Source organism: Pavona decussata, unplaced genomic scaffold (genome assembly GCF_977016875.1).
Source record: "Pavona decussata unplaced genomic scaffold, jaPavDecu1.1 SCAFFOLD_53, whole genome shotgun sequence".
In the NCBI taxonomy this organism is placed as follows: Eukaryota; Metazoa; Cnidaria; class Anthozoa; order Scleractinia; family Agariciidae; genus Pavona; species Pavona decussata.
Genome location: NW_028145475.1, coordinates 434788 through 462664, shown reverse-complemented (window position 1 = coordinate 462664; position 27877 = coordinate 434788). Strand labels below are relative to the sequence as shown.

The following is a 27877-nucleotide window of genomic DNA, read 5'->3' as shown; positions in this document are numbered from 1 at the left end:
ATTACGTGGTGTACGTACTGTTCTGTACGGTGGGCTTTACGAGAGATCAGATCAAGTGGCGGTGCGTTCGAGTTTCGTCTGCTTTTTTGACTATTTCAAACCACACGAGTCCGAAGGCCTCCGTAGAGTTATTTTCAATTCTGCATACAAGGCGTATAGCATAAGGATGTGGTCATTTGTCACCTCAGCTGCTATTTTGCTGTTCTTTGTGGTAAGTGTATTCGGTTACCTGCTTCGGTCTGTCTAAAGTCCAATTTTTTATGAAAAGTGTTTTTTTCCCTTCAGTTAGAAGTTGAACGCTGCTCTTGAAAAGAGATTGAGCGGGTTAAAGTTCCTGCACCTTTAATTTCCAGTTAAAACATTCAATGATCACTTTTAATAAACCGAGAGAGTATAAAGCTTTCAATTGTTCTCACTCGTTCCAAAAATGCTGGAATTTTCTGGGGGAGTGAGTGATTTAAGAATTGGGGGTGGGTAGGGGACTTGGCGGCAATTACAAGGCTAACAGATAGGCAGGCAAGGTTGGCAATGCCCTATGTAATTGCACACTGAAATCAAAATTTTTGCAGTTAGGAAGATGATTGCCGATCCTCAATGACTTAAATGCAGTAACATAACCACTTTGAAATATTACCGCCATTTTCCTTTGGGCCATATCCTGCAAAATATGGCAATACCAGCCTAGTAGTGCAAAGCTAGCCAGGCCTACTGCACTGGTTTGGCTCAACAGATGTCACGCATTTGAGGATAAAAGAGGATAAAAGAAGAAAGTATGTTAATTTTAGATCATGTTTAATACTTAAATAAGATTGTTCTAGCATGAAGCATGAAGAATTTTCTTGATCTGTCTTGTTTTCCATTGGTAGTTATTGAATGTAACTCTGGATTTAAAAAATATACAATGAATGTTGTGCCGCTAGAACTAATGACACAATGAAACAGATAATTAACTCTGCAGTGTATGTTTAAGTGAACCCATGAAATTCCTTCTGAGCGTTAGGCCTAGTAAGGAAATTTAGGATCGCACAAGGCAAAAAAAAAATCTTGGCGGGAATCGGGACTACCTAGTGGGGTGGGGTCCAGCAGGCACTCTTGAATACTCTAGAGACGGGTCTCTTCCCGCGGGGTAATTTAGTCCGTTCCTCGAATAGTGGAAAACGTGGATTCTCGCGCGTCAGCCTCTCAAATCCACAGTCCAACTCTCCTTAGTCACTCCACACGTTTTATTTGCAATACCGCGCGTGTTCTTCACGAGCTTGTAATACAGGCGCTTGAGTTTCTGTCGGGCCGATTGATACGCAGGCTTGTCCTTTTTCTAAGCTTTAATTCCTTGTGTCGGAATTTGTGGAGGCTAACTGTCCTGACTCGTGTAACAACTTACTTGACCACTGTTCTGAATCTCAACAGGTGAGCTGTGAAGGCACGGGGCACGTAGTCGTCACGTTCAAAAGTTACAGCAATCCGACACATCGTAAAAGCAACGGAGATTGCTGTGACTTCAAATTCATTGGCTGCTCAGCGTGTGACGCTTACTTTAAACTGTGCGTGACGGACTCAGCATCACGCTCCGACTGCAATATTGGACGAGCTACGACCGGGGTAATTGGAAAAGAGGACAATCACAACTCAATTAACATCAGGAAGGACTTTGCTTTCAAATCGTTTGCTGTAAGTACATTCCAGTTCCTATCCTTAGCGTGGTTACGACCTTTGTTCAGGCGGCATGCAGCATGCCATGTATACATATGCAGACGCTTCCAACCAATTTTTCAATTTAATGATAAGCCTTTCTCAACCCTGTCTTTAGCTCGTCTCATAAATGCTTCATCTAAAAGAAGGACAAATGAGTAATGTACTGAACGTTTCTTGACGTGGTCAACATTAACTACTAATCTGAACAGATACTCCAGACACGAGTTGTACAAGTTATCTCTCACCCTGAATTCTTAGCACACACTCGGTCCCTTTTTAACTCGTGAATGCGCGCATGCGCAATGAACGAGTTATCGTAATGTGGGCTGAATTCACTCCCTCGCTAAATCAGCTGTAAACTTTATATTAATTTACTCAGAATTTAATTCAAATTATAAATTATTCATGAGTCAAGGTATAGTGCATCAGCTGCCATTACGGGACAAAAAACAAGGACGTAAAATCAACTCAACGAATAACTTATTCTTAAAAGAAAACACTGGTAGGTGCGTTGTCTTTTATTAATAAGTAAAAAAATATAATAATTAACATAACAAAACTGATGAAGTTCCTCGCTTCACTTCGTGAGACACTTGCACGAGTCTTGCATGTAAATTGATTTCATTCGCAGTGCACAGAAAAGATCGTTTCATTAATAATTATATAACAACAATTGAGCTTGTTATCATGGTAAAATCAAACCCCAAAATATTTTCTCTGGTCAATCACGAAAGAAGCAAGTCAGCGCATTGGACCAATCAAAATTTTGAGCTAGAACATGTAACGCGGGAAAATACATATGACAATCCACTATTGGGTTTCAGTTTGTTTTGCTTCTCATTGGTTAAGGAACTGAATGGTGTTTAACCAATCACAATGTGTAGTAAAGTAAAACCAAAGCAAATGCAAAATCAGTTTTAACAATCAATTGCAAACCACTCTTTTTTCTACATCATGCTGACAAAATATTTGTTCTTGCATCCGAGCAAGGCCGAGTAAATCGTTCTCGTTATAAGAAAACAGAAACTACCTACGGACCTCTAAAAGCCCCCATAAATTTTTGTTAAATTTTGCTTCAGGGCAACATCAAGTTACGGCTGGAAGTTTGGGACAAGGACAGAATTTTTAACGATGAGTTTGTGGAGCGCGTCGAGAAGTACGTGACGCTTCCTTCTGTAAGACCCGGCGTATCGTCCCACTACCGAAGCCGTCAAGAGCTGAGAGGAAGACGCGTTAGACTAACCCTTGATCTAGAGGTGTACTGCGACGAAAACTTTTACGGTGATTCATGCACTGTTAAGTGTATCCCGAGGGATGACTCGAGCGGGCACTACACTTGCGATTATCTGGGAAGAAAGATTTGCAGGGATGGTTGGTATGGAAGCAGCTGCACCCGATACTGCGTCCCGCGGGATGACCCTTGGAATGGACACTTCAACTGTGATAAATGGGGAAATAAGCAATGTTTGCGAAACTGGCAAGGGCCATCTTGCAAGAGCTGTGTAAAAAACTGGTTTGGTCCACGCTGTTCTACATACTGTGTACCTCAGGATGGTGAAGAGCAAGGACATTACAAGTAAGTGAGAGCGCATTAACTTAATGATCAGTTTACAGTTTAAAGCATGCGTAGAGAAGAACGCACGCGAGCTAATGGAAACAGTGGCTCAACTAGAGCGAATTTGTACTGCCATCGATACTAATGAAACTCTGAGGTGTTTAAAATTAGATCTAGAGTCTTCGACTCTTGGAGGGTCTTCTCAAGTGGTCTAACGTTTGTCACTAATTTTGGCATTCAAACTGTCCTTCCTCAGCTGTCGCTCAAGATAATTCTGACAGCGTAACAGAAGCCAATGTTGTGTTTACATACGCTATGAGCAATTACCATTTTTTTTTTCGATAAGCTTTGAAAACTACATGAAATGTTTACGCCGATTAGTCAATGTATGGAAATGATGATCATGGGTCTGATGTTAGAAAAACGACAGGCCAGTCACTTTGGTCATCACGATCAGTTTGGGCTTGGAAAATAATGATTTCTCACTACTGGGAAATTAGGACAACCCATGATATTTTGAACCCCTTTTTGACATTTTTGGTGCATTTTTTTGGGGTGACAGATGCAGGCCCGCCGATGGCAAGAAAGATTGCTTACCGTGGTGGTTTGGGGCCGAATGCCGTTCGCACTGCATTCCTCACGAGGATGATGACAACGGATACTACACCTGTGCGCATGACGGAAGTAAGATGTGCAAAGATGGGTGGTATGGTGAGAACTGCACGGTGTTCTGTGTTCCCCGAGATGATGACATGCGAGGGCATTACACCTGTGATATCCATGGCAACAAAGTGTGCTTAGATGGATACCGACCCCCGGACTGCAGAGATTGTCTGCTAGGTCGATACGGAGCCAATTGTTCACTGACGTGCAATAACTCCACCCAGCTAGGTAACTTCGATTGCACTGAGGATGGATTCATGCAATGCAAGCCGTGGTGGTATGGACCCGAGTGTCGGCAGTACTGTGTGCCTCATGACGACAACATGCACGGGCATTACACGTGTGATACACGTGATGGGAGCAGAGTGTGCAAGGCCGGCTGGGAAGGGCTAAATTGTCTGATTAAAAGTAAGAACTGAGTGGTTGTAGTGCATCTCTATCTCTCTGTCTTATTTTAGATTCTGTTGCCGTATATAATCACATATATCAATTTTTGGCAAACTACAATTGCCACTGATTTTTTGGCAATGTCTAGGGGCACGACCCTTGTGCACGACATCATAAATCACTGATGTAACAATAGCGTCAATCAGCCAACACTATTCTCTCATTAACAACCTACAACCTATTTTTTTTTTTAAAGCTTTGAACTTGCAATCAGAAGAGACCAATCGTTCCCTTACCCAACATTATACGGTTTTTGTAGCAGAGTGTAATATCGCATCAGAATTAACATGTAACGAATAAAGTTTATTAGATTAAAGAATATGTTTATGCATCGAGTTGATTCAGTTTGTCTGGCTTCCTTCCATACCGCATCGCAGTATTTGTGACCGAGCTAAAAACAATCCGCTATACATAGATGTGCCAATGAATCATGATATTTCTCAATGTGTGCGGCGCTAGCATTATGGAAGCTGCCCGTGAGACTGTCAGGGACAACATTTCCAACATCAGGCGCTTTTCCCAATGTAAGTTTGAGACAAATGTACAGGTTCACCATCGCGCACCCAGACTGCTATTTTAGCTGTATTTTACTCAACCGGCTTTAGGCTGTGTAGCAGGTGCAAGTGTTAAATATGGGGTGCGTGTTTTGGAGAGACGCGAGTACTCTACGCATGTCTGCAAGTCCGCGAGAACTTGCGACTTGGAGTAAACATGGAGATATGCTGTATAACGCGGAGTGGCGTTTCTACACTTTCTCTAAGGAAACGTGTGGCGTAAGCAGGCTAGTCCCGGTTGTTACCAGGTAGATTTTCGGCGAGCTGCACACCGTATTTCCTCTATTTAGTTCCTTACCACTATCAGTTTTAAAAGTCCCATCCCCCAACCACCCTTGTAATAAGTCCCCCCTCCCCCTCAGGTATAAAAATGCCCGTGAGCCTCCTCCCTCTATTTAAAATTCCCCTTCCACTTCTGTTACAATCTGAAATGAGTTTTCGCATCGCGCACTGCCTGTCTTAGCCTTTGCACTGGTTTTGTCCGTTATGGCTACGCCAAAGGGTTAAAAAGGCTGACGTGAAGGACGGTGCCATGCAGTAAAAAAATAAATAATAAATAATTCTATAAAGCTTTAAAGAACAAAATAATATATTTTTCCAAATTGAGGCTTAATTATCTCTAAAATATGCTTTGTTACCCCCAATTTTCTTTTAGGATTTCAATAATCCTTTTTATTAAAGTTTTTTTTTCCGGCATAGTCATAATCCGCGCAAAAATGCTCTGGAGGTATGCGCAGTAGCATTAGGAGACATTCACAAAAATCTTGTAAACCGCTTTTATTCGTCATTGCATATGGTAGTGCCTCTTGCTTTTGGTTCAAATATCGAAAATCAGTCCAGGACTGTGTGGAAATGTTTGATAAGTCTCGTCCCACGTCTAAGAAGCTCCCCTCTGTGAGAGGAAATACGGTACTAATCGGACTAATGCTCCCCCCCCCCCCCAAAAAAAAAATGCAAAAGCACCGCACGCGCACGCGCTGCCGTTTTCAAGACTGTGTTTTTGTTTCACCTTTGCAGAGCTATCTTCTCTCTTGCTTTGATATTATATTCAGTTGTGGAACAATTTTGTTCTCGGGTCTTCTCGAGAATTGTCCTTGTTCACTCGGGATCATAAATATAATGATGGGAAGGGATGAGTGAACTTTTAACGTGTAAATCGTGCGGAGTGCGTGATGCGTGGCATAGATATATCTATCTGGAATGATCTAGGAACGGGGCCAAACTTCAAATGCCTCGCCCATTGGATAACACGTAATACAACTTGTCAACACCTATATATATATACATGAACGAATCGTAAGGTCATCAAGACTGTGAAGGAAGTCAGACCGAGAAACCGATATTGTAGTAACGTTTACTTAAACTTAAACGTTTTCGACGCCAACCGATTTAGAGCCAGTCGACTACACGGATCAAAATGCTTCTGTCGCTCGTCAGCGCAACTGTTCTCTCCATGTGCTTCATGGTAAGTACGTCTCGCTTTTAACCCTTGTGATCGTTCAAATGAAAGCAATCGAGACGAAGTATGCTCCCTTGCCTTAACGCATGTTAGCTGGTCTTAATTTTTCTGTTTTATCAGAAGAAGAAACCGCCAAATTTCTCAGTTTCGTTCCCTAGCCCGCATACACTATACGTATAACTTGGTAAAAAGAAAATACGTAACAAACCTCGGTATTGAATACGTAAGCCATTGTCACACTCTATTCACGATTTCTACTTATCAACGGTGCAGATATTTTTCAACCCGACGGTGCCTAATCTGCTCAATATGCATGTCACCAGCTGAGCAAGTTTAGAGGCAATATTGTCTTTATTTTTCCAAATAAAAAACAAATTTATCTTAGAGCTTCCTTCACCATTACCGGACCTACGGGAATTTGATGGTAGAGATCGTGGGGGTGGGGGTGGAGGTTCCTAGTGAGGAGATTTGCTGAGACTACAGGGTGAATCAGGGGATGGGTATTAGGGACCAAGGCATGTCTTCGGCTATTACTTGGGCGCAGGAAAAGAAACCCTTTCCTCATTTTACTTACTGGTTCTACAAATGTTTCAAGTGGGGTAGGTATACGTAGGACACGAGTTTTTGTTTACTTTGATAGAGGTGCACAAGCTTATCGGCCTCTATTGTTTGCATGCGGCGGTCACGAAAAGTTTATAAAGTGGTCATAAGAGTGTTTGATTCATCTAAGTGCTATTGTTCCCAATAAGAACAAAGCAAGAGATTGGAAAGTGAAAGGTTTTTCATAAAATTTACTGACAAACGTTATATGTACGTTTCCGGCCCACTTCCCCCCTTGGGGACAAGGAAATAAGTGAAGTTTAAATATCTGTACGTGATCGGATAGCTGTAGTCACCACGAACATGTAATTTTTTTTTCATTGCTCAAATCCGTCATACCTGGTCTGGCGTCTAAGCGAAACGAGGTAATTTTTCTCCGACCCTAACAGTAAGCCTTTTTTTTTTCCAGATTAGATTGACCGGTAGTTATTAATAAAAACTAATTTGAAAATTATACGGGGATACACTACCCATGCATAGAAAAAGAAAGAGAAGATAAAAAAAATCAAATACAAATGCAACATTACTAGCAGAAACTGAGAAGGAGCTTTCTGTAAATGGTCACAAACTCGAACGTTAGATTCACGAGTCTTTTTGAAAAGCATAATGAACAGCACCACAGGAGAGTGATGCTGAAAAGTTTTCACTTGAATGATCGCGCTCTAGGATTTCAACTACAGACTCAAAAGTTAGAACCACCTTGCACAGCATAATAAACAGCACCACAGGAAAGTACTGTTCAGTAGCTTTTATTTGAATGGTCAAACTTTAGGATTTCATCCACAGTCTCAAACGTTAGAGTCATCTTGTATAGCACAATAAACAGCACCATAGGAAAGCACTGCTCAGTAGCTTTCATTTGAATGGTCACACTTTAGGATTTCATCCACAGACTCGGAAGTTAGAGCCACCTTGTACAATATAATAAACACGGCACAACAGGGAAGTGCTGCTCAGCAGCTTTCATTTGAATGGTCATATTTTAGGATTTCATCCAAGTTAGCACAGGAACTGAGTAATGCTCAATAGTTCATTTGAATTGTCATACTCGTACTCAAAGGTTACAAACACATCTTCAAGTTACCTGTCTTTCGGCGATTTCGAAAACCAGCCTCAGCATGTACTAGACAAAATACATGCTGTCTACCATTTACCTAAGAATTATCACAAGAGCATGTTGTTCCTATTGTTAAAAGAAAAACAGGAGGAGGAGGAGGCATTTTTCAAACAAAGCGAAGGCGGATAAGGTTATCTTAAAATTTGCTCGGAATCGCGTGATTTCCCAGAAAAGGGGCAGGGTAAAACATATTACAAATTTTTACTCGTGTTAAATCCCAAGCTAACACTTTTTTAAGATTAAAAGCTAACAAGGTTTCTGTTTCCTTTATTCAAAATCGTTTTGCACTGAAAAAAACTTCAGTAAAGAATGGCAGAAGATCTTCCGCCCTCTTCGTTACCCGAGCTTTTAACACCCGTCTTTGAATTGGTTATCGAGGCACTGTCAGACGATTAGAAAAACCGCAGTCACATTTGTTTACGAGTCTTGCAAAATGTGACCATTGTACTTTACGATTGTTTTTCTTTAATATACTGAAAAATTCTAAATAACAATTGTTCTTTTGTTTTAAACAAAAGACAATGGAGAGGAAAATGTTCGGATTAACCCTAAGAAGCTGAAGGTTCCAAATATTAATTAAACTGGTAACTTCGTTGAGGGATTTTTGAAACTCGGAAAATAGGAGGAATCCAAAGCAACGAGGATAGAAAATGGTAAAAAATAACATCCAAAGGGTAGAAGCCAAGAGGAACATGGCGGAGAGATAATAAAGTATTAAAAGATTTACCCGACCGTCCGTCCAACGTGCGTGGCGAAAGCAGCGCACGCGTGGAGCGTGGATGGACATCTCAAACGTTTATCTTTGTGCTTAACAGGTACCTTGTGAAGGAACGGGGCGAGCAGTGATCACCCTCAAAAGCTACAGAAACCCGACCCATCGTATGAGCAATGGAAAATGCTGCGACCACTTGATGTTTAACTTTGGCCGCTGCTATCCGTGCGACGCCTACTTTAAGCTGTGCGTGACGCAGTCAGGGTCCGGCTCTACACGCAGATGTAACTTGGGAAGAAGCCAGACAGGGGTGGTTGGACATAATGACAACCATCACAACATTAATATCAGGAGAGAGTTTGCCTTTGATTCTTTTCAGGTGATTGCGTGCATAGAGCGGTTTTGTTTGTTCATAAACGCTTTTGATTTAACTCTGCTTCGTAGTGTGATTGGCTAATGAACGTAAAATCTCGCACACTTTCTCAACCGATGGCAAGTGTTCTGAAAACAACACAAACTAAAGTCCGGGTTCGCGTTTGGATTTGATCTCCCAAATAGAAATCCTGACTACAAATTCAGATTAAAGACCCAGATTTGAGATTCACAGGGCTTGAATACGTTTCCTGTCCTTTTCATCTGTTACGTGGTGTAGAAATTTTGCCTTGCCGGTTTTGATTGGTTCGTCGCGTTGTTTGAGTCTGTTCATGCTGTCCCTGTCTCAAGTGCCTTCTGTCGGTCTCAAGTGCCTTCTGTCGAGAGAAACAGCTTCCCACGAGACGGTAAGTAACATAATTTCGGAAGCACACGCGAAAATCTTACCGCAACCGGAAACTTTCAAGCGGCGTGCTTGTTCAGGTTTTTACTCGACTGTACATGTGTCTAAGACAACAGAAGGGCTAGCCGTTAAGTCTGCTCAAAATGCTCTCGAATATAATTTTAAATCACGCAGCTTAAGTAAAAAGTTTTTCGTCTTTCAGGGCACCATTACCATAGGCGTGCAAGTCTGGGATAAAGACAAATACACAAGAGATGACTTCGTGGAAAGCACGCACATCAAAGTAGCTTCCGTCAGACCAGGGCCATCTCATAGTCCACTGAGGAAAAACCTGATGCTCACTGCAAGTCGCATTAGCGTAGGACTTGAGCTGGAGTTGTACTGTGACAAGAATTACTACGGTGCAGCTTGCAATGTGAAGTGTATCCCGCGGGATGACTCGAGCGGGCACTACACTTGTGATCAAGAGGGAAGAAAGGTTTGCAGGCCTGGTTGGTTTGGAAGCAGCTGCACTCGATACTGCGTCCCGCGGGATGACCCGCAGAGTGGACACTTCTCCTGTGATACGGAAGGAAACAAGAGATGCCTGCGAAACTGGCAAGGGCCATTTTGTAAGAGCTGCGTAAAAAACTGGTTTGGCTCGCGGTGCTCTACGTATTGCGCGCCTCAGGACAGCGACGAGCTGGGTCATTACAAGTAAGTCATTAGATTTTGATCCATCCCGCCATCCTGTGTCAGTGACAATCCTTATCCCGATTTGAGTTAGAGAATTGACTGGGGTCGAGATATGTGAAGCCTTTAGCCCCACCTCCTCCCTCCCTGAGATTCTGACACCCTTTAAATTCATTAATCAATTAATCTCCTTTCCATATTCCCCCAAATGTCTGTTGGACTGTCACACAGGCTACCCCTCGCATGCGGCTCTGGTTCACGGCATACATGTTCTGATTCTGCCAGATTCCTGTACGTCTTTTGTTTGCACCAGTACTAAAACGCATGCCTGGCCTTCACTACTACACGAAGTATTTTATACGTGTCAGTCGTACTCCGAAAAGAATTTCGGATTTGTTATTATTCAAAATAATTTTGGGCAGACCTTCCCACCGCAGGAAAGCAAACTCGTGCACACGCTGCTAATAAGTGCTCTTAGTTTGTCCGCGAACTCTTACAGAGATTCACGCGCATACTGAAGCGACGTTTTGTTTCTCGCAACAGATGTAGACTCTCAGATGGAATGAAAAAGTGCCTACCGTCGTGGTTTGGCAGCGACTGTCGTGCGCAATGCATTCCTCGCGACGACGATGGCGGACATTACAACTGTGCTCCTGACGGAAGTAAGACGTGCATGCACGGCTGGCATGGCGAGAAGTGCACGGTATTTTGTGTCCCACAAGACGATGAAGAACTCGGCCATTACGCGTGCGATAACGACGGCAACAAAGTCTGCTTTGATGGCTTTCACGGATTCAGTCCCAACTGTTCTTTGACATGCTTGCACGAGGATAGAAGCGTGGAAGAAGCACAGTACATATGCACCGACAATGGAATCAAAGTGTGTAATCCCTGGTGGTATGGGCCCGACTGCAGTGAATACTGCGTTCCGCATAACGACACCGTCCACGGGCATTACACGTGCGATCCACGTGACGGAAGGAAAGTGTGCTTGGAAGGCTGGGAAGGACCGAACTGCCGTATCCCTATAAAGCCGTTGTTTTCGATCGAGTGTAGTGACCGTTGTTGACTTTTACTTTATTTTCTGTATTAACCACCATCACGCATCCGATCCGACCTACAAACCTATATTGGAGAGTACATGAAAAGCACAGTTAATAAAAAGGCAATGGTTATGAAGCCTGACAAATTTCTTTGTTATAAGTTTTTTGTTAGCATTTTTGGCCTTGACCGCGCACAAACCACAATAGATTTTGAAATGTGTTGGAGCAACTGACCAATTGAAACGTTCCTGCTGAGATATTCAACTGTAGTGTGAACGTTAAAACAAAGGATTTTGCTCGGTCGCAGCCCTTCCAACATAAATTGCAGCACCATAGTTTTCATGGCAAGGTTTCATAACCAGTCCCTCAGTTAACTATGATGAAAAATGAAAAACTAACAACCAAAATACCCAAACTGTGGTTAGGCTGGGTTTTACTACTTGCTTAAGCAGAAATGCAAGCATAAGCAAAGCACAAAGGCGCTCTTTTCTATCGTGAAAACAAGGAACAAAAGGGTGAGGGGGTGCGAAACACATCTCCTCATTTTCTTGCCCGGTTTCTACTACAAATCACTGCGACATTAGCATAACAGAATGCAAACGGAAGAGAAAAATGTTTTATCTATCGACTTGTGCATGCGTTGAGCCCATTTTTACGTTGACGTAAGTGTTATGTTTGTGCTTATACTCGCGCATGTGGGCAAGTAATTCATGGTTAGTTGCCATATAGTCACCCACATAACCCTAACCCTAACTCTACATATAGTCACCCAACCCTCAGTATAGTCACCCTTACCTTACCATGAATTACATGCTCGCTTGGCTTGCTTTGGTAGTAAATACCAGGCTTTAATAGACCGTATTCGAATTCTCGATAGTGTACTGGAAATAGCATGCAGACAAGGCTTAAGCAGAGGAATCTTTTCACTTGCAATTTTTTTTTAATATATTCCCCCACAAGAACCTCCATTGCTCAATACCTAGAATACGAATATGGTCTATTTACTTTATAAAGACCAAAATGATTAGAATCTATGCAGGTTGAAACTATGGTTTAACTTTAAAAAAACGTGGCGCGTTGTGAAGGAAAATAGTCAAAGAATATTGGCAATGACATTTGAATGATTACAGTAGCATGTTGCCTTGATTTTCGCAAGTATCTCGGTAAAAGACAGTTACGATGTATTGTAGGCTGATGCTGATGCTACAACAATGCTTTCTGTTCACTAAATTAAAAAAAATGAACACATTTACACCTATAGTTAGCACAGTATGGCCTGTCGTGAATGACAACAGTGTATGAGTATTTACGATAATGAATGAGCTAGAAGAGTAAATTAAGTTTGACAAACAGCTAAAAACTGGTTCTATCAGAAAATTCAGAAGTTGTGCAAAAATGGAACATAGATTGATGATGCAATAAAATTCAAATTAAGTTGTGCTCATTTGTTTGCATTATATTCGCGTGAAGCACACTTGTTACAGCTCCGTTTTTTTCTTTTCCATTTTTTGCGTTGGAGACGTCGTCCGAGTACCATTTTATCATTTATCATCATATCTAATATCTGGTTGGTGGGAGGCTGCAATTGGGGAAGCAAGGGGATTAAAGAGAGGAGTCCACAATTTGTAACAATTTGGGGGGAGGGGAGGCTGTCCAAAATATTTTTCAATAACTGGGAAAGGAGGGAGGTCATCAAAAAAAAAATGATAATAATAAAATAGAAAATCAAAACGTGTCGACGCTTCTTAAACTCATACTTTCACTTTCAGTTTTACTGTATGATTCTTATCAATCAGTTTTAACGTTTCCCTCAGTATGGATATTTTTTTTGGGGGGAGGGGGGATTGAGAGATGAATAGCCTAAAAGGAGCATCTAAAATTTGAATGGAACGCGGATTCTATCCTTGAGTGAAAACTGAATACTCTGGATTTCTCATACTGCCAACTTGTTATGTTATTGATTCTTTTTTGATTTTTGGAAAAGCTAAAACTCCTCCGTGACAGAGAATTATACCAGACGGGGTTTTCTGTGGTCGTCACGCAATGCTCCTTCCCACAAGTAGCGTTGCGTGACGACACAAAGAACGAAGAGGAATGACCCTATGAAAAGGGTTTAGATTAGGGTTAGGAATTAGGGTTAGGGTTAGGGGAGGGGGGGGGGGGGGTTGGGGTCACCAAAGAACGGTAGCAGGAGGCGCAAAACCAAAATGGCGGACAATCAGGTTATGGTGCTAAAACAAAAAGCACAAGAAACGATCGACCAACTTTCTGCTGAGCTGTACAGTCTAAACCAAAGGATTTTAAAAAACCCAGAGCTATCTTTCAAGGAGACATATGCTCACGGTCAACTCACGGAGTTTTTCGCTGCGAACGGTTTCGATGTGACCCCTCATTACACTTTGGATACCGCTTTTCGTGCTGAAACTGGTGAAGATGGAGGTCTGAAAGTTGGTTTGATTTGTGAATATGACGCTTTACCAGAAGTGGGACATGCGTGTGGACACAATCTCATCGCTGAATCAGGTGTAGCAGCTGCTTTAGGTAAACTGGGCCATCATACTGAAGATTATAATCATTATGGTCGTAACAAGTTTGTTGAAGAGGACCTGCCTTGTCTGGGGGTTCATCGAGGACACCCCCTATCTCATAGACATTACCGGTAGAGTTGACACAGAAATGTTCAGCTAACAAGAGTCAGCATTGCTAGCTATGGCTACAGATACCAAGAAAAGCCATGGCTGGATAGAGGGGTGGCTCAGTCAATAAAGACACCAACTTTTGAGGTTGAGCAAGGGGGGTGCAGGCAGAAACCACCATCTATTTTGAGGTTTGGTGGGTCCTGTTCGAGTATTAATAGTAGTTTTGAACCGGTGTATGACATTTGCAGACTGCAGACTGCAGACTGCAGACCGCAGACCGCAGACCGCAGAGTCTGCAGACCGCAGACCGCAGACCGCAGACTGTACATTGTTTTCACCAGTGGTAATTTCTCTGTGGTAAGTGTATACATAACACTGTATACTTCCGAAAATTCTCAGACCACCACAATAATTTATTTAGGGGCCAGATATTATAAGCTTAATAAATCTCTAAGATTTTGGTTCTCACACTGTGCATTACTCATAAATAACCAGCATCACTTTAAGAATTATACTAAAACTACCCACTAGAGCCTTTATATAATGTTATTTCCTTCGCGAAAAAACATTGTTTCGGTGCGTGTTAACACGAAATGGTTCTGCCAGCGGTGTTCATATTATTAATTGCGGATCGAGCGGATAGCATCTATTACATATGGTTTCTCATTCACAGTATTTAGATTCCTTCCACATCACAAATACGGCCGACGATTTATTTGTATTCCAGGCTTTAGTTCATTTCTGCTATATTCTAACAATCCACAGACAAATATTCGCTTCCCACGCGCCGTACAAACAACGGGTTAGACATTCTTGTACAATATCCTACCGCATTCCGAACTTTCTTTGCTGAAGAATTACTTAATAGACAAGTATTTGTTGGCTACTTGTTATTATCATACAACAATAACCTTTACAGCATAAGACAACTTGAGAAAGAGGCTGTTGTAACTTTACGCGGGAAAAATCAACCTCGTACCCAGAGCCCAGGCCAAGGCTGATTTCCAATTTTTTTTGATGTTGCTTTATTGATGATGACGTCACCTTTATTCTTATGTTTCAATGTGTATTATTTTACAATTAACAGTCTGGCCAGTCTGCAGTCTGTAGTCTGCAGTCTGCGGTCTGCAGTCTGCAGTCTGCAAATGTCATACACCGCGTATATTGTCCCCAGCCACACCCCATTCTGTACCCATAGCACAGTATAATACTGTGAACATCAGTACTCACCATGCAGCATTGTGGGTTACTTTAAATATCTCTTATTCTCTTATTGGTCATGAATTGATAGACCAAAATCCACCACAACTACTGAGCCTTTCTCACATTTTGGGTGAAATGCAGTGTGTACAAATTACCGAGCTTGAGATAGAGAAATAAGCAAACACTCCACACCTGCCTACAACCTCAGTCCCATTAGATGAAAAGCTTAATATATCCAGGTGTATACTCGTCTTTGGCCATTTGTGCATGGCGCTGACCCTTCCCCTCAATGTTGAGCCAAAATTATAGTCTAAATCAGTTTTTGGTGTTGAGTCACTGACTGTTGCCAACATTTGAGGAAGGTACAGAGAAAAGTGATCCAACAAGAATGACTGGGGCTTTAGTTTGCAGGACCCCACTGTAGCTCAATTGCAGTAATTAGGATGTGATTTTTTATTACCCCAGTTGATTCCCTCATCTGGTGTGCCACTTAGACAGTCAAGTGTGTCTGCCTGAAGCCTACCTCTCAATTTTGAGGACATTGGCCTTCTGGCTGGAAAAACTAACTCCCTTTTGAAAGGTTGAGAAAGTATTGGGCTCACAGAAAAAAAAATGCTAGTCTTACTGTCTCACAAAGTCTCAAAATAGATTTAATGACCATATTTTGCTGCCTTCATTCCCTCTAACTTGGCATATTGATTTCTCACTTAAAGGTCTCAAGAATGCATTGGAATCGATAACTCACAGGGCCAAAGTCAAAATAGTAGTTATTGGAACTCCTGCTGAGGAGCTTGGAGCAGGCAAAGCTTTGATGATCAACAATGGTTGCTTTAAAGATGTTGACTTTTGTATGATGGTTCATCCTTGCCCTGTTGATGTGCTGAAGGCAACAGTTTTAACTGAGAAAAGTGTTACTGTAACCTTCAAAGGCCATGCAGCTCATGCTGCCGCATATCCCTGGAAGGGAATCAATGCCCTGGATGCAGCAGTCATGGCGTATACCAGCATAAGTGTATTACGACAGCAGATGAAGCCCACATGGCGTGTACATGGCATCATTTCTGAAGGGGGTGTAAAGCCCAACATCATTCCTGACCGTGCTCAGTTGCTGTTTGAGTTGAGAGCTCCAAATGAGGTGGAGTTCAATGAATTGAGTGAAAAGGTTAAAAACTGCTTCACAAGTGCTGCATTGGCGACAGGTTAGCTAACATTAATGCCAAACACTTTAGGACTGTGTTTACTGGAATGGCCCAGGATGGTAACAGAATGAATTGGATTGAAACAGAATGACACAGCTGGAATGACCTAAAATTCTTTCATTGTCATAGCTTGTCATGTACATTGTACATACATTACAATGTTTGTAAGTAACCCTAGAACAAAGTCACATCATGTTTAAGGTTAAACACAGAAAATTAGATCCTGAATCTATTATGACTGACAGCTCTTACTGACATTCTGTAATTCCAGAGTAAGCCTTCCTAGCAAATCATCAACATGATACTACATGTACATGTATATACACACTGTGATTTGGTTTGCAGGGTCAAATGGCGCAAGCTGTTCTAACATGCTCTTTAACTTTTCAGTTCCAATCTTGTAAATTTTGAAAAAGTATGCAGCTTAACATTGTGTCTGATTTTATCTCTTTGTGTTGTTAGGGTGTGAGGTATCTTTGGAATGGTTAACACCCCATTATGCAAACATGGATCACAACAACATTCTAGCCGAACTATACCAAGCAAATGCAGAGGATCTTGGAGTAATATTTCCTCCTCGAGAAGACTGTGTTATCTCCACTGACATGGGCAATGTTTCGCATGTAGTTCCTTCAATACATCCCATGTATGCTATCGGTACAAGGGCTGCCAATCATTCACATGCATTCACAACAGCAGCAGGAACAGAGAACGCTCATCAGAAAACCTTGATTGCCAGCAAAGCGATGGCTTTGACAGCTATTGATGTGCTGTGCAATCCTGATAGGATTGGCCAAGTGCGGGATGACTTTGAAAAATCCCACCCGCCAACAAAGTAACAACAAGTGACAACAGTTACTCATTAGCAAAGTATGGATTTGATAAACAGGTAGCAGCTTAAATTATGGGATGTACATAGGTGCCAGCACATTTCTTAATATTTTTAATTAATGATGATTTTTAATTAATAATTTTTGATGATGGGGCTGTGCATATTTTTCTATGTTAACTATTTATTTTATAGATGTTGCAGGAGTACCAAAAGAACATTTACAACACAACAGCTTAATTTTAATTAGAGATTTTTCAACAGAAGAGTGAACTTTATAAACGCCACTATAAGATAACCATTTACTTATTAAGGTTGGCAAACATATTATCTTTCTTTCTTTATAGTCCCATAGAATGGCTTCAACATTGCTGATCCCAGCAGAATGCAGCGTTGTTTTGCACTTTTATTTTTTTCCTGTTTCTCAGTCATATAGTTATGTTTAATGTCTACACCAGTTAATTGCAAGTGGCACTGACCAACCCAAAAGCCTAGGCTACTTTGGTCACAGCGCACATCTTACCTTTTCATTATTTTGTGTATTTTTAGCTTGTTAATATATTGTAATGTTCATAGTTAGACTGTTATGATGAAAAAAGTGCAAAACAATTTAAAAATAAATGAAAAAAATAAAAATAATAAAACACAAGTTGATGTCACTGGTTTGAAGTTGGTAAATGGCCTGATTATTGTAGCCCACCATGAGTCAGTATGGCTTTACAGTTAGAGCATCTGAGCAGTATGCGGAAGGTCAGTCAAGAGTCAGATTTCCTCTTATTAATTCCACAATAAAAATATTGTTATATAACTGCACTCAATTTTAAAAAGAAAAAAAAAATAAGAAAAGACTGTTAAAATGTAGCATTTTTACTAAATGAGAGCTCAAAACTGATAGGTTTTGTTAGTCTGTGAGTTTACTAATTCAATTTATGATTTACTTAAAATGTTTCAAGTTTTTTTAAAACATGAGACTGGTCAACACTGTGGGTCTGTGTATACTGTTTGAATGGGTGATGTCATACTTAACTTTAAAAAACTTGAAACTTTTTTTGTAAAAAAGATGATTTACCCATTCAACAGTAAACACAGACTCACAATGTCAATCAGTCACCATGCTTTAAAAAAAATTGAAACTTGTTTTGGTAATCATAAATTCCCAATAATTCGAGGAGTACCACTCCCCCCTCCCCGGGACAACAAGTAAGTTTAAAACACCTTGTTTCATATTGACACTGAATACTTACTATTTTCTGTTCTGTTTGCAGTCCTGACCAGTTAAATCAAACCATACAGCCCGATTGCTTTCAGGATTATTCGTTGAGTGGATGTACTATACTACCCATGCATGTAATTAGCATAATTCCAAAACTGGTGTTTTTCGTTTTCATGTTGCAAAAAAAAGTTATCTGGTCCACATGCTGATCCATTGTTCCTCCTTGCTGTTAGTTCACATGTGATGTCCACTTTGTCTCACTCCATCTGTAAACTAAGAACAGAAGGCGATTGTGAAGAACAACTCCCCTCATTAATTGACTGTTAATTACAGACATTACAGACCAACTGTCAAATGAAAATCAACCAACACTTGATAACTGGATGCCTTTTTAAAAAGGGGCATTTAAAAAATGATGTTTTCTTCTGCTATAAATATTAATATCTCCAAAAAAGCTGTATAAAGCTGGCTAGAACTTCAAAAAAAAAAAAAAAAAAGAATGAGGAATGAGCTTGTTTAAGGCCTGTAAATACTTAACTGATTGCATAATTTAAACTGTAGCCATGAAAAATCATCATGCTAAATTGCAAACAAAGATACTTTAAAGATCTTTTAATTAGAACATACCTCTGGACCAGCCAGTCCACCGTGTGTTCAATATTTTGCATGTATTACAACAGCGGAGATAATGAGCCGCGTCCCTTCTGGTTAGCGCCACGGAACGAGAACGCGGCTTTTCACGTGGGGTCACGTGAGGTCACCCAATGGCCCCCAAGGGCCTCTTTCGATAAAAATGGCGGATAATCAGGTGAAAATACTGAAGCAGAAAGCAAAAGAAGCGATCGATATTTATTCTTCTGAACTGTATGCTCTTAACAGATGCATATGGGAGAATCCAGAGCTAGCTTTCAAGGAGACATATGCTCACGATCGACTCACGGAGTTTTTAGCTGCGAACGGTTTCGAGGTGACCCCCCATTACACTATGGATACCGCTTTTCGTGCTGAAACTGGTGAAGATGGGGGTCTGAAAGTTGGTTTGATTTGTGAATATGATGCTTTACCAGAGGTGGGACATGCGTGTGGACACAATCTCATCGCTGAGTCAGGTGTAGCAGCTGCTTTAGGTAAACACCTTCCTTGCTTTGAAAACTCGAGGGTAAAATGATCTGCTTGGTCTTTTAAAATACAGGTACCTCAGGGTTTTAATAAACCCTGGTCAAACGACGCATTATAGTCAATGACAGTTGATGATAGTCGATGAAAGTTAAAACTCGCGCACTCGTTTGACCACCAACTATATCAAGTGCTATCATCGACTATCATTTACTTTGAGCGTGTTCAACTTCTTCATGATAGTTGATGATAGTTTTTCGGTCAGCTGTTTTCGCCACCAGAACTCTCAAGATTCATTTTCCGCTAGTTCTTCCAACAACTGATGGAAAATGAAGCGGGCTGCCACCCTCTTCCGCCACAAAAATTCATCCGTGTAAAGTTTTGTAAGTTGACGCAATGCAATGTTTGTGATGTTTACACTCAGCAGGTGCCCAACACGAGATGCTCATGGAAAACTGTTATCGGCTCAGCATGAGTTTTTTAAGCCATTTGACTTCCTGCTTGATAGTTGATAGTAGTCGATGATGCTTGTGACTATGATCAACTTTCATCAACTATCATACGCTGTTTGACCAGGGCTTTAGGAGTGGCTTTTAAATAATAAATAATGCATCATTCAAATCCAGCATGGCCCTTCTTCCCCCTTGGGCATTTGTGGGGTATTTTTCGACACCGTCTGCCCCAGGGATCAGGCATTAGACTACCCCAGGGCATTCAACTTCCTCATGATTTTCACCTCACAATACTGTCACTTTGTTTCAATGATAAGTTCATCAGCAAAGACACTAAATATCTTGATTAACTTCATCTGAGGAGGATGTAAATGAGATGGAAGATCCACAAAATGAAAGGCCACTGCCAAATTTCAGACAAACAGGACTTATCTGAGACTGCTGTAGTTTGGTGTGAATAAGCTTTTATTGAAATAACAGTAAACCCTGAAATGAAGAAGTCAATGTATTTTTTTTTTAAACTGCACCATGGGTCATTAGACCAGCTTGTTTGTCCATGCTCTGGGGTATTTGCCAATATAATTTTTTTCAAAAAATACTAATGCCGTGAGGTCAGCCTGGAGATGGATGATGCATAACCATTATTTTTATTGTAATAGGATCTGTACAGAGACATATGGTTATCTTTACATGTGAAAATTCAAAGGATTTTTTTCTTAAATAAAAGTTGCTTACTAATCACTAAGCATTAGAAAGCTTCCACAAATTGTCTCTGTTCAGAAGACTGAAATCCCTTTTTTTGTTAGGTTCTCATCAGCTCTTTACTTGTTTTCCTTGACCTAGTTTATCTTTGCAGGTCTTAAGATTGCTTTGGAGGCAGTCAATGAGAAGCCAAAAATGAAAATCGTTGTTTTTGGGACTCCTGCAGAGGAAGGAGGAGGGGGCAAGATTTTGATGATTAACAATGGCTGCTTCAAAGATATAGATTTCTGTATGATGGTTCATGCTTCTCCAGTAGATGTTCTAAAACCAACAATTTTAGCTCGTGACAAAGTCACCGTCACCTACAAAGGCCATTCTTCCCATGCTGCTGCATTTCCCTGGGAAGGAATCAATGCCTTGGATGCAGTAGTCATAGCGTATACCAGCATAAGTGTATTACGACAACAGATGAAGCCCACATGGCGTGTACATGGTGTCATCTCAGAGGGGGGTGTGAAGCCTAACATAATTCCTGATCGTGCTCAGCTCATTTATTATCTCAGAGCGCCAACTGACAAGGAGCTTAAAGAATTACGTGAAAAGGTCACAGGTTGCTTTGAAGCAGCAGCAACAGCTACTGGTAAGAAGTAAAATAATGTTGATTGTTTCATTACATCTCATGGAATCTTTTTACATCTATTGGGTGCGGGTTTAGCTACATAGGTAGGTACAGTGTAGGTTGGTTAAGGTAGGTACATGGGGGTGGACAAATAATAGGTACAAAGTAAGAGAAAAATAATAATACACTAAGAAATAACGTGTCACTCAGTGGCTTGACAGGGCAATATTTGTTGGGTTGGTAGTGCTGGGTGTACTCCACCCCTTTTGAACAGATAAGAAGAAATGACTCTAGACCATGTTTGATCTATTTTATATCTTTGTTGTGCTATATAACAAATAACTTAATGACTGTTCCCTTGAGGGAAACAGTTAATTTTGTTTCCCTCAAGGGACCAGTCATGATAAGTGTTTAACAAAAAATCTATTGATAATATTTTGAAAAACTCATTTGAACCTGAAAGGAGGTCATTGACTCATATAGACAAGTGTGTTTATGGTATGGTGACTATTTTACTATGTAATGCCTTTTTCCTGATTCTTTCAGGTTGTAAAGTCAGTATTGAATGGGGTCCAAACAGTTACTCAAACCTGGATTCCAACAACACCCTGGCAGATCTATACCAAGCAAATGCAGAAATGTTGGGAGTCAAATTTGTTCCTGGCACAGATCTAGTAGCCTCTACTGATATGGGTAATGTTTCACACGTGGTTCCTTCAATCCATCCCATGTATTCTATTGGAACGACAGCTCCCAATCATTCGCATTCGTTCACAACAGCTGCAGCAACAGAACTGGCTAACAAGAAGACTCTGATTGCTAGCAAGGCATTGGCTATGACAGCTATTGATGTGCTGTGTAATCCTAATTTGATTGGCAAAGTGCGGAATGACTTTAAAAATAATGAGTGACAGATTAACTCTCACAAAAAATAAAATTCAGGCTTCAAACTTTCCTTGAGCAGAGTAATGAACTTTGCTGTGACAGGTTGCCAGCAAAAGAGAGACTACTCACAGTCTATAATCTAATTAAGGATGGTGCCTACTAACAAAGAAGTATTTTTGTTTGGTTTATGACTATGAGGGGAAAGCAGATCTTAGCAATGGCTATTGAAATCCAAAAAGAAATTTGGGGGTAACCACGCATTAAAACAGTAAAACACAAAGAAATGTATAGCGTTTTGTTCAAAATTGAAGCTTTTTTATCTCTGAAAAATGCATGGCTATCCCCAATTTTCTTTTTGGATACCAAGAGCACTTGCTATATTCTGCTTTCTCCGCATAGTTTTAAACCATGCAAAAATATCCCTGTATTAGTAGGCACCACCCATAGGAAACCCGAGTATCTCGAGATGCACAAAACGTATGCACAGTAACAAAAATAGGCAACGTCCTTAAATGCTTTGGAACTTTGGGTTGTTGTATGTCCCCAAGTTTAAAAAGGATTTTTAGGAAACTTTGTAATTTCACTAAACCTGATATGATTTTCTTTTTTATAAAGAACAAACCAAACTGGGGGCAGTTTTTAAGATTTTGTATGGTAGGTAGGTAGGTAGGTAGGTTTGAAGCCTAGGGGTGGTGATGTGCAGCTTGGGCTTCAAACCCTGACCCTATTTGAGATTAAAATATGTCATTTACTAGTACCCTCTTTCAGACCAGGGGCCCGTTTCTCGAAAGTCCCGGTAACTTATTGGGCCCGATAAGTGTCTTTGGTGATAAAAGTTTCTTGACAGAAGTTAATATTTCTTAGCTTTGAATACTAAATTTTAAAATCTTATAATTCTGTGAAAACATTGGCCAAGTACCACGTCTGTAATCACTGTGTAATCGGCGAAAAAACATTAAAAAAGTATACTTATCGGGCCCGGTAAGTTACCGGGACTTTCGAGAAACTTGCCCCTGGCCTCTAAAATTTGTACCCATTTTCAGGGCTGGTTTCTAAAGTCCATAGCCATTTCTATGAAATCCATGCTTATTTTTCAGACTAAAGACCAAAATTGTTAAAATTTATACCCCTTTAGAGACCAAAATGGCTTGAAAACTAAACCCTTTTAAACCCCTGTCTCCACTACCCCTTTTGGTATAAAGCCAATGGAAAATATGGCAAAGTCCTTCAAACCAGGCCTTCAAAGGTCCTGCAGAGTTTTTTTTTTTCTGTGAAAGGGAACAAACCCTGATTAGATATTTAAATGCATATACATGTAAGTGCACACAACAATATTATGCTTTCTATTTGCCTAGTGTAGCACATGCCTTAAATTCTGAACTCAACACCAAAAGCATTATTAGTCACTACAGTAGGTACATAACAGACATAATGACAATGTTTTAAAAATAAAAAAATAATGAATAATAATAAAAATGTGTGGAATGTTCTCTGATATACGTTTATACAGTGCCTCAGTGGTACTTTCGAGTGTCAAGCCTCTGAGTTTGTACATACGTTGGGTAGTGTAGTGAGTACCTGGGCTTGGGGATGCACGTGTTTACGGAGAAAGGCCGCATTGCATAGAGCAGGAATGACCAGGGGGCAATTTCTTGAATGTTTCATGGATGTTGAGTAAAAGTTTAAATCATTTTAAAGTCGATTCAACACGCTTTCAACAAGTTTTCATTTTTTTTTACACTTTCAACAATGTTGAACGACCTGTTCAAAAGGGGCCGTTGGGGGGGGGGGGGGCGCTCCTTCGAACGGTTCACGCCTATTAAATAATCTAAAAAAGAGAGCAAGGCTGATTTCACGGTCAGGGAAGTATATTTTCCAATATTTCGAAAGGCGCGGCCTTTCTTCTTCAGGGTATGTTTGAGTCTCAAACATACCCTGAAGAAGAAAGGCCGTGCCTTTCGAAATATTGGAAAATATACTTCCCTGACCGTGAAATCAGCCTTGCAGGGGCGTAGCGTGGGATTTTGAAGATGTACGCACGAGAATAAATTTTTCGTAAGCGCCTTTGGCGCTTACAACTAGGGGGGTCTGGGGGCATGCTCCCCCCGAAAATTTTGAAATTTAGGGTTTCAGAAATGCCATCTCCTGGTTGTTCTGCGGGGCATTTTCAATAAATATTGCGACAAAACTGAAGTAGAAAGTTGTTTATTTTCACCATTTCCCTAGTGTTTTCTGTAAGCTACAGTGTGCCGAAAAGAAAAAAAAAATACAAAAACAATGAAGACAGGTCACAAGCAGAGGGCGAGGCGTCGACCCTTAAGACGGGCAAACTCCTTTACCAACCTGTTAAGATCCACGTTCTTATGTTTATGTATATGAAGGTTAGCTAGGAAGCTATATCTTTCGTCCGTCATCGTAATAGTTATTAGTTGCCAGCACTGAATGATTAATGCTTGGATAATGGGAATTCTAATAAAAAACGCCAGTATAATGTGAAAATATGAAATTATTACCCAGCAAATTTAAAGAGAAAATTTTTTTTCTCAGGTCTCAGCTGTACGCACGGGCGTACGTGTGTATATGGACGCTACGCCCCTGCCTTGCTCTCTTTTTTTAGATTATTTGCTTTACAATTGTTTTGCTGATTAGATCCTTCACTACAGGACCCGGTACTTTTATTTTGTCACGGTGGTCCTTGCAAACACAGTTTATCACTGGTTTTTACTGAACACGCCTATTAAATATGTTAAAGAACGCATCACCGTAATTAATATTCCCATTTCATGCTTCACGGTGATTAACGTGAAAGTTAAAAAGATCTTGCGGTTTTTGAAAACCTTAACATTGTGAATTTCCCAACCTCGTTCCCAGGGTCTCTTCTCTCACTCCCTGGGACGTGCAGAGGAGAGACCCTGGGAACGAGGTTGTGAATTTCCTTCCTATTTCATGCAATGTTTTCATCCAATGTTTTATTTACTCGATGACACCTTTTTGTAAAAAGGAGATCAAAGGACTAAAAAGAAATAAGGTGCATTCATCACGGATACACCTAAAAGAGTTTTGATGTTACTTTAACAGTTCTTCCACTGCGAGTTGTTACGGCGTGGAGAAACACCGTCTCATCATCATGGTCACTCACAGGGAGAAGCTCACTATCAGAGTCGGTGTCGTACTCATCAGTCTGGTGATTGATTTCCAAGTCCTCGTTACCTTGCTCTGATGTTTGGCACTCTAACTCCATCTCACCTCCTTTTGGAAAAGTCTGGTTCAGTTGCTTCTTGTTTTTTCAGAATGCGTCTCTGAAGGACTTTCCGTATCGCTGGCAGGACAATCCAGAACTTTTTTGCCAAACCTACTCTTCTCCGTTGGTTTCCATGAGGCGGCATAAATGTTGAGCGGGAGGGTACCTGCCTTGAACTTGGTGGTTTTCTGGTGCACTGTTCTTTGCCTGACAGCTTTACCGTTGTTTGCTGCCCAGTCTAATATGATTTCCCGCTCTCTTTCATTCAATTTTCTGGCCGGACCAAGGTGACTTATCCGTGGAAGGGCATTGAGTGGAGGTGCTTGAGGGGCAATGGGATAGTAAGACTTCTGGTGTGTGAAGTAGTATGCGGCCCACTGTACAGCCCTCTTGGTACTCTCATAGACAATATTTGCCAAATTTCGCGCATACTGTAGCAAAGTGGAAAACTGTTCCTTAAAGTGACCCACTGCGTGTAAATTTTCTACTTGAACGGTGAGGCAAGCGTGCAGGTCAATTTCGTGGCTTGGAGTCAACTCCTGTAACAGCTGTTTAAGAGCTTTCAAACTATCGAGAATCATTTTTATTGATAATAATGTTTGACTGGACACAGTTCCAACTGTACCCGAGGGTTAGCATGGCTTGCAAAAGTTTTCCATTACATTTTCAACGGTCTTCTTCAAGAATCAGTCGAGGGTTTCCAGGCGGGAGGTTTTGAACGGCTTCACCTAGGTGAACAGGAAATGCGATGAGGTGCGCCTTTTTCAAACTCTTTACTCAGAAGGATGCGGCAAAGTCTGCAAAGTAGAACTTGAAGGGGCACTGTAACGGCGATTCTGTGAGGGTCACCCAACGACAGTTTTCTCTTAAATCCTTTGAAACACCATTTTAGGCTATGTGGAGTGCTTTTAAAGCTCTCTAGGTTCATTTCAGGCCGCGCTATAATATTTTTATCTGTTCGGTCATTTTAGCGAAACTTGAGTCTTTTCGAAATAACCAGGGGCCCGTTTCTCGAAAGTCCCGGTAACTTACCGGGCCCGATAAGTGTCTTAAGTGAAAAATTTGACTTAACAGAAGCCAATTTTTGTTAGCTTTAATACTAAATTTAAAATTTCATAATTCTATAAACACATTGGCCAAGTGCCATGTCTGTAATAGCTGTGTAATTGGCGAAAAAAACATTTTAAAATATACTTACCGGGCCGATAAGTTACCGGGACTTTCGAGAAACAGGCCCCCGGGCATTTTTATCCATTCCCTGAAAACCTTATCGGAACCTTAGGTCTTATTTCCTTTCCGAAAATCTCAGCTGACCTTTCTTCGGTACCTGTAACCACATTTTTATCATTCCGAAAAAAACAAGCCTTCAATTTCCCATATCACAAACGATGGACTTGAAAATTCTCTTTAGAAAATTGTAGGGGATTAAGGGCCTTCTGAACAGGCCCCAGTTGTTCAAAGGACGGATAACTTTATCCACTGGATAAGGCACTATTCAGGGTCTAAAATATACTTCACGTTAAACGTTGTCCAAGGTTTTGGTACACTACCAAACTTAACTGAGGTTGGAGTATGCATACTCGCTTGTACAAGAGGAAACACTGAAATATTTGCATAGATTGAAACTCTCGAATAGTGACTTATCCACTGGATAAAGTTATCCGGCCTTTGAACAACTGGAGCCAGATAATTTACCGAAACGATCCGTTGCCTGGGTGCCCCTGCGCCGATTTTGCTGTATTTTGGTCAAAACTGCTCATTATATTTGACAAAGAACCCTTTTTTCTGACATGAAATTGCTGTTAGAGCACCATGAAGAAAACAGTAAAGAATTTATCCGAGGAAGAACAAGTGCTAATCAGTTTTTAGAGACTTTTCTGGGATACTCAGGAAGAACTTGAAAAAGTTAGCCATTTTTTCAAGTTGCAATCTATTCCCGATCCCGTCCTAGCAATTTCAGCCAAACATATTAAATTAATGCTAGTTTCTGTGCATGAGTAAGGCTATTAGGGGGCTTCACACTAGAGCTTGTAAGTATAATCTAAGTGCACTTGAAACCTACTTTGAGTGTGAAGGGGTAAAACCTACCAACTTGAACTTTACTTAGTGACCATGGAAACTTTCGCAGTTCAAAGAAGCCGAAGTACGCCGCCAAGTATGGCCAACACCACACTTGAGAACGTACTTGACCAATAGGGAAAGGGAAACCAATTGAAAGCCACGTGCTGCGGTGCCAGGACAGATAAACATTTTGCCGTGAACTAAAATTAATTAAAAAAAAAAAAATCAAAATGGATGGTTGGAAATACGCCTCGCATTTTGAGGACTCCATGGAACAGTCTTTTTTGTAAGTAAACATAAAAAAGAAGGAAAAGCCGATTTAAACTTACGATCTTATTTGAATTTCATCTTTATGGACAGCCTGAACCATCGATTTTCAGTTCAGAAGATGTCGCTTGTTCTTTTGTTTTGTCGCCAAGTACTCGTAAA

General features: G+C 40.8%; 4 protein-coding genes across 4 annotated transcripts; 3 read left to right on the top strand and 1 right to left on the bottom strand.

Annotated features, from left to right (window-relative positions):
• Positions 1-34: 34 nt before the first annotated feature.
• Positions 35-12733, top strand: LOC146480280 (uncharacterized). The gene is made up of 7 exons (XM_085109373.1): positions 35-211; positions 1408-1668; positions 2772-3268; positions 3810-4326; positions 8903-9178; positions 9777-10270; positions 10790-12733. Exons 1-7 carry the CDS (start codon positions 167-169, stop codon positions 11313-11315), a joined length of 2616 nt encoding a protein of 871 aa, XP_084965499.1. The 5' UTR covers positions 35-166; the 3' UTR covers positions 11316-12733.
• Positions 12734-13456: 723 nt separating this feature from the next.
• LOC146480279 (xaa-Arg dipeptidase-like) lies at positions 13457-17169 on the top strand. Its single transcript, XM_085109446.1, has 3 exons — positions 13457-13830; positions 15845-16330; positions 16793-17169. The coding sequence occupies exons 1-3, from the start codon at positions 13497-13499 to the stop codon at positions 17167-17169; spliced, it is 1197 nt and encodes a 398-aa protein (XP_084965572.1). The 5' UTR covers positions 13457-13496.
• A 1895-nt stretch (positions 17170-19064) lies between these two features.
• On the top strand, positions 19065-22390 carry LOC146480278 (xaa-Arg dipeptidase-like). The gene is made up of 3 exons (XM_085109447.1): positions 19065-19499; positions 20797-21282; positions 21808-22390. Exons 1-3 carry the CDS (start codon positions 19166-19168, stop codon positions 22170-22172), a joined length of 1185 nt encoding a protein of 394 aa, XP_084965573.1. The 5' UTR covers positions 19065-19165; the 3' UTR covers positions 22173-22390.
• Positions 22391-25013: 2623 nt separating this feature from the next.
• On the bottom strand, positions 25014-26019 carry LOC146480277 (uncharacterized; the record flags this gene model as incomplete). Its single annotated transcript, XM_085109371.1, has 2 exons — positions 25014-25362; positions 25494-26019. Coding segments are annotated over 2 exons (693 nt in total), but the record flags the coding sequence as incomplete, so codon positions are not given.
• Positions 26020-27877: the final 1858 nt, after the last annotated feature.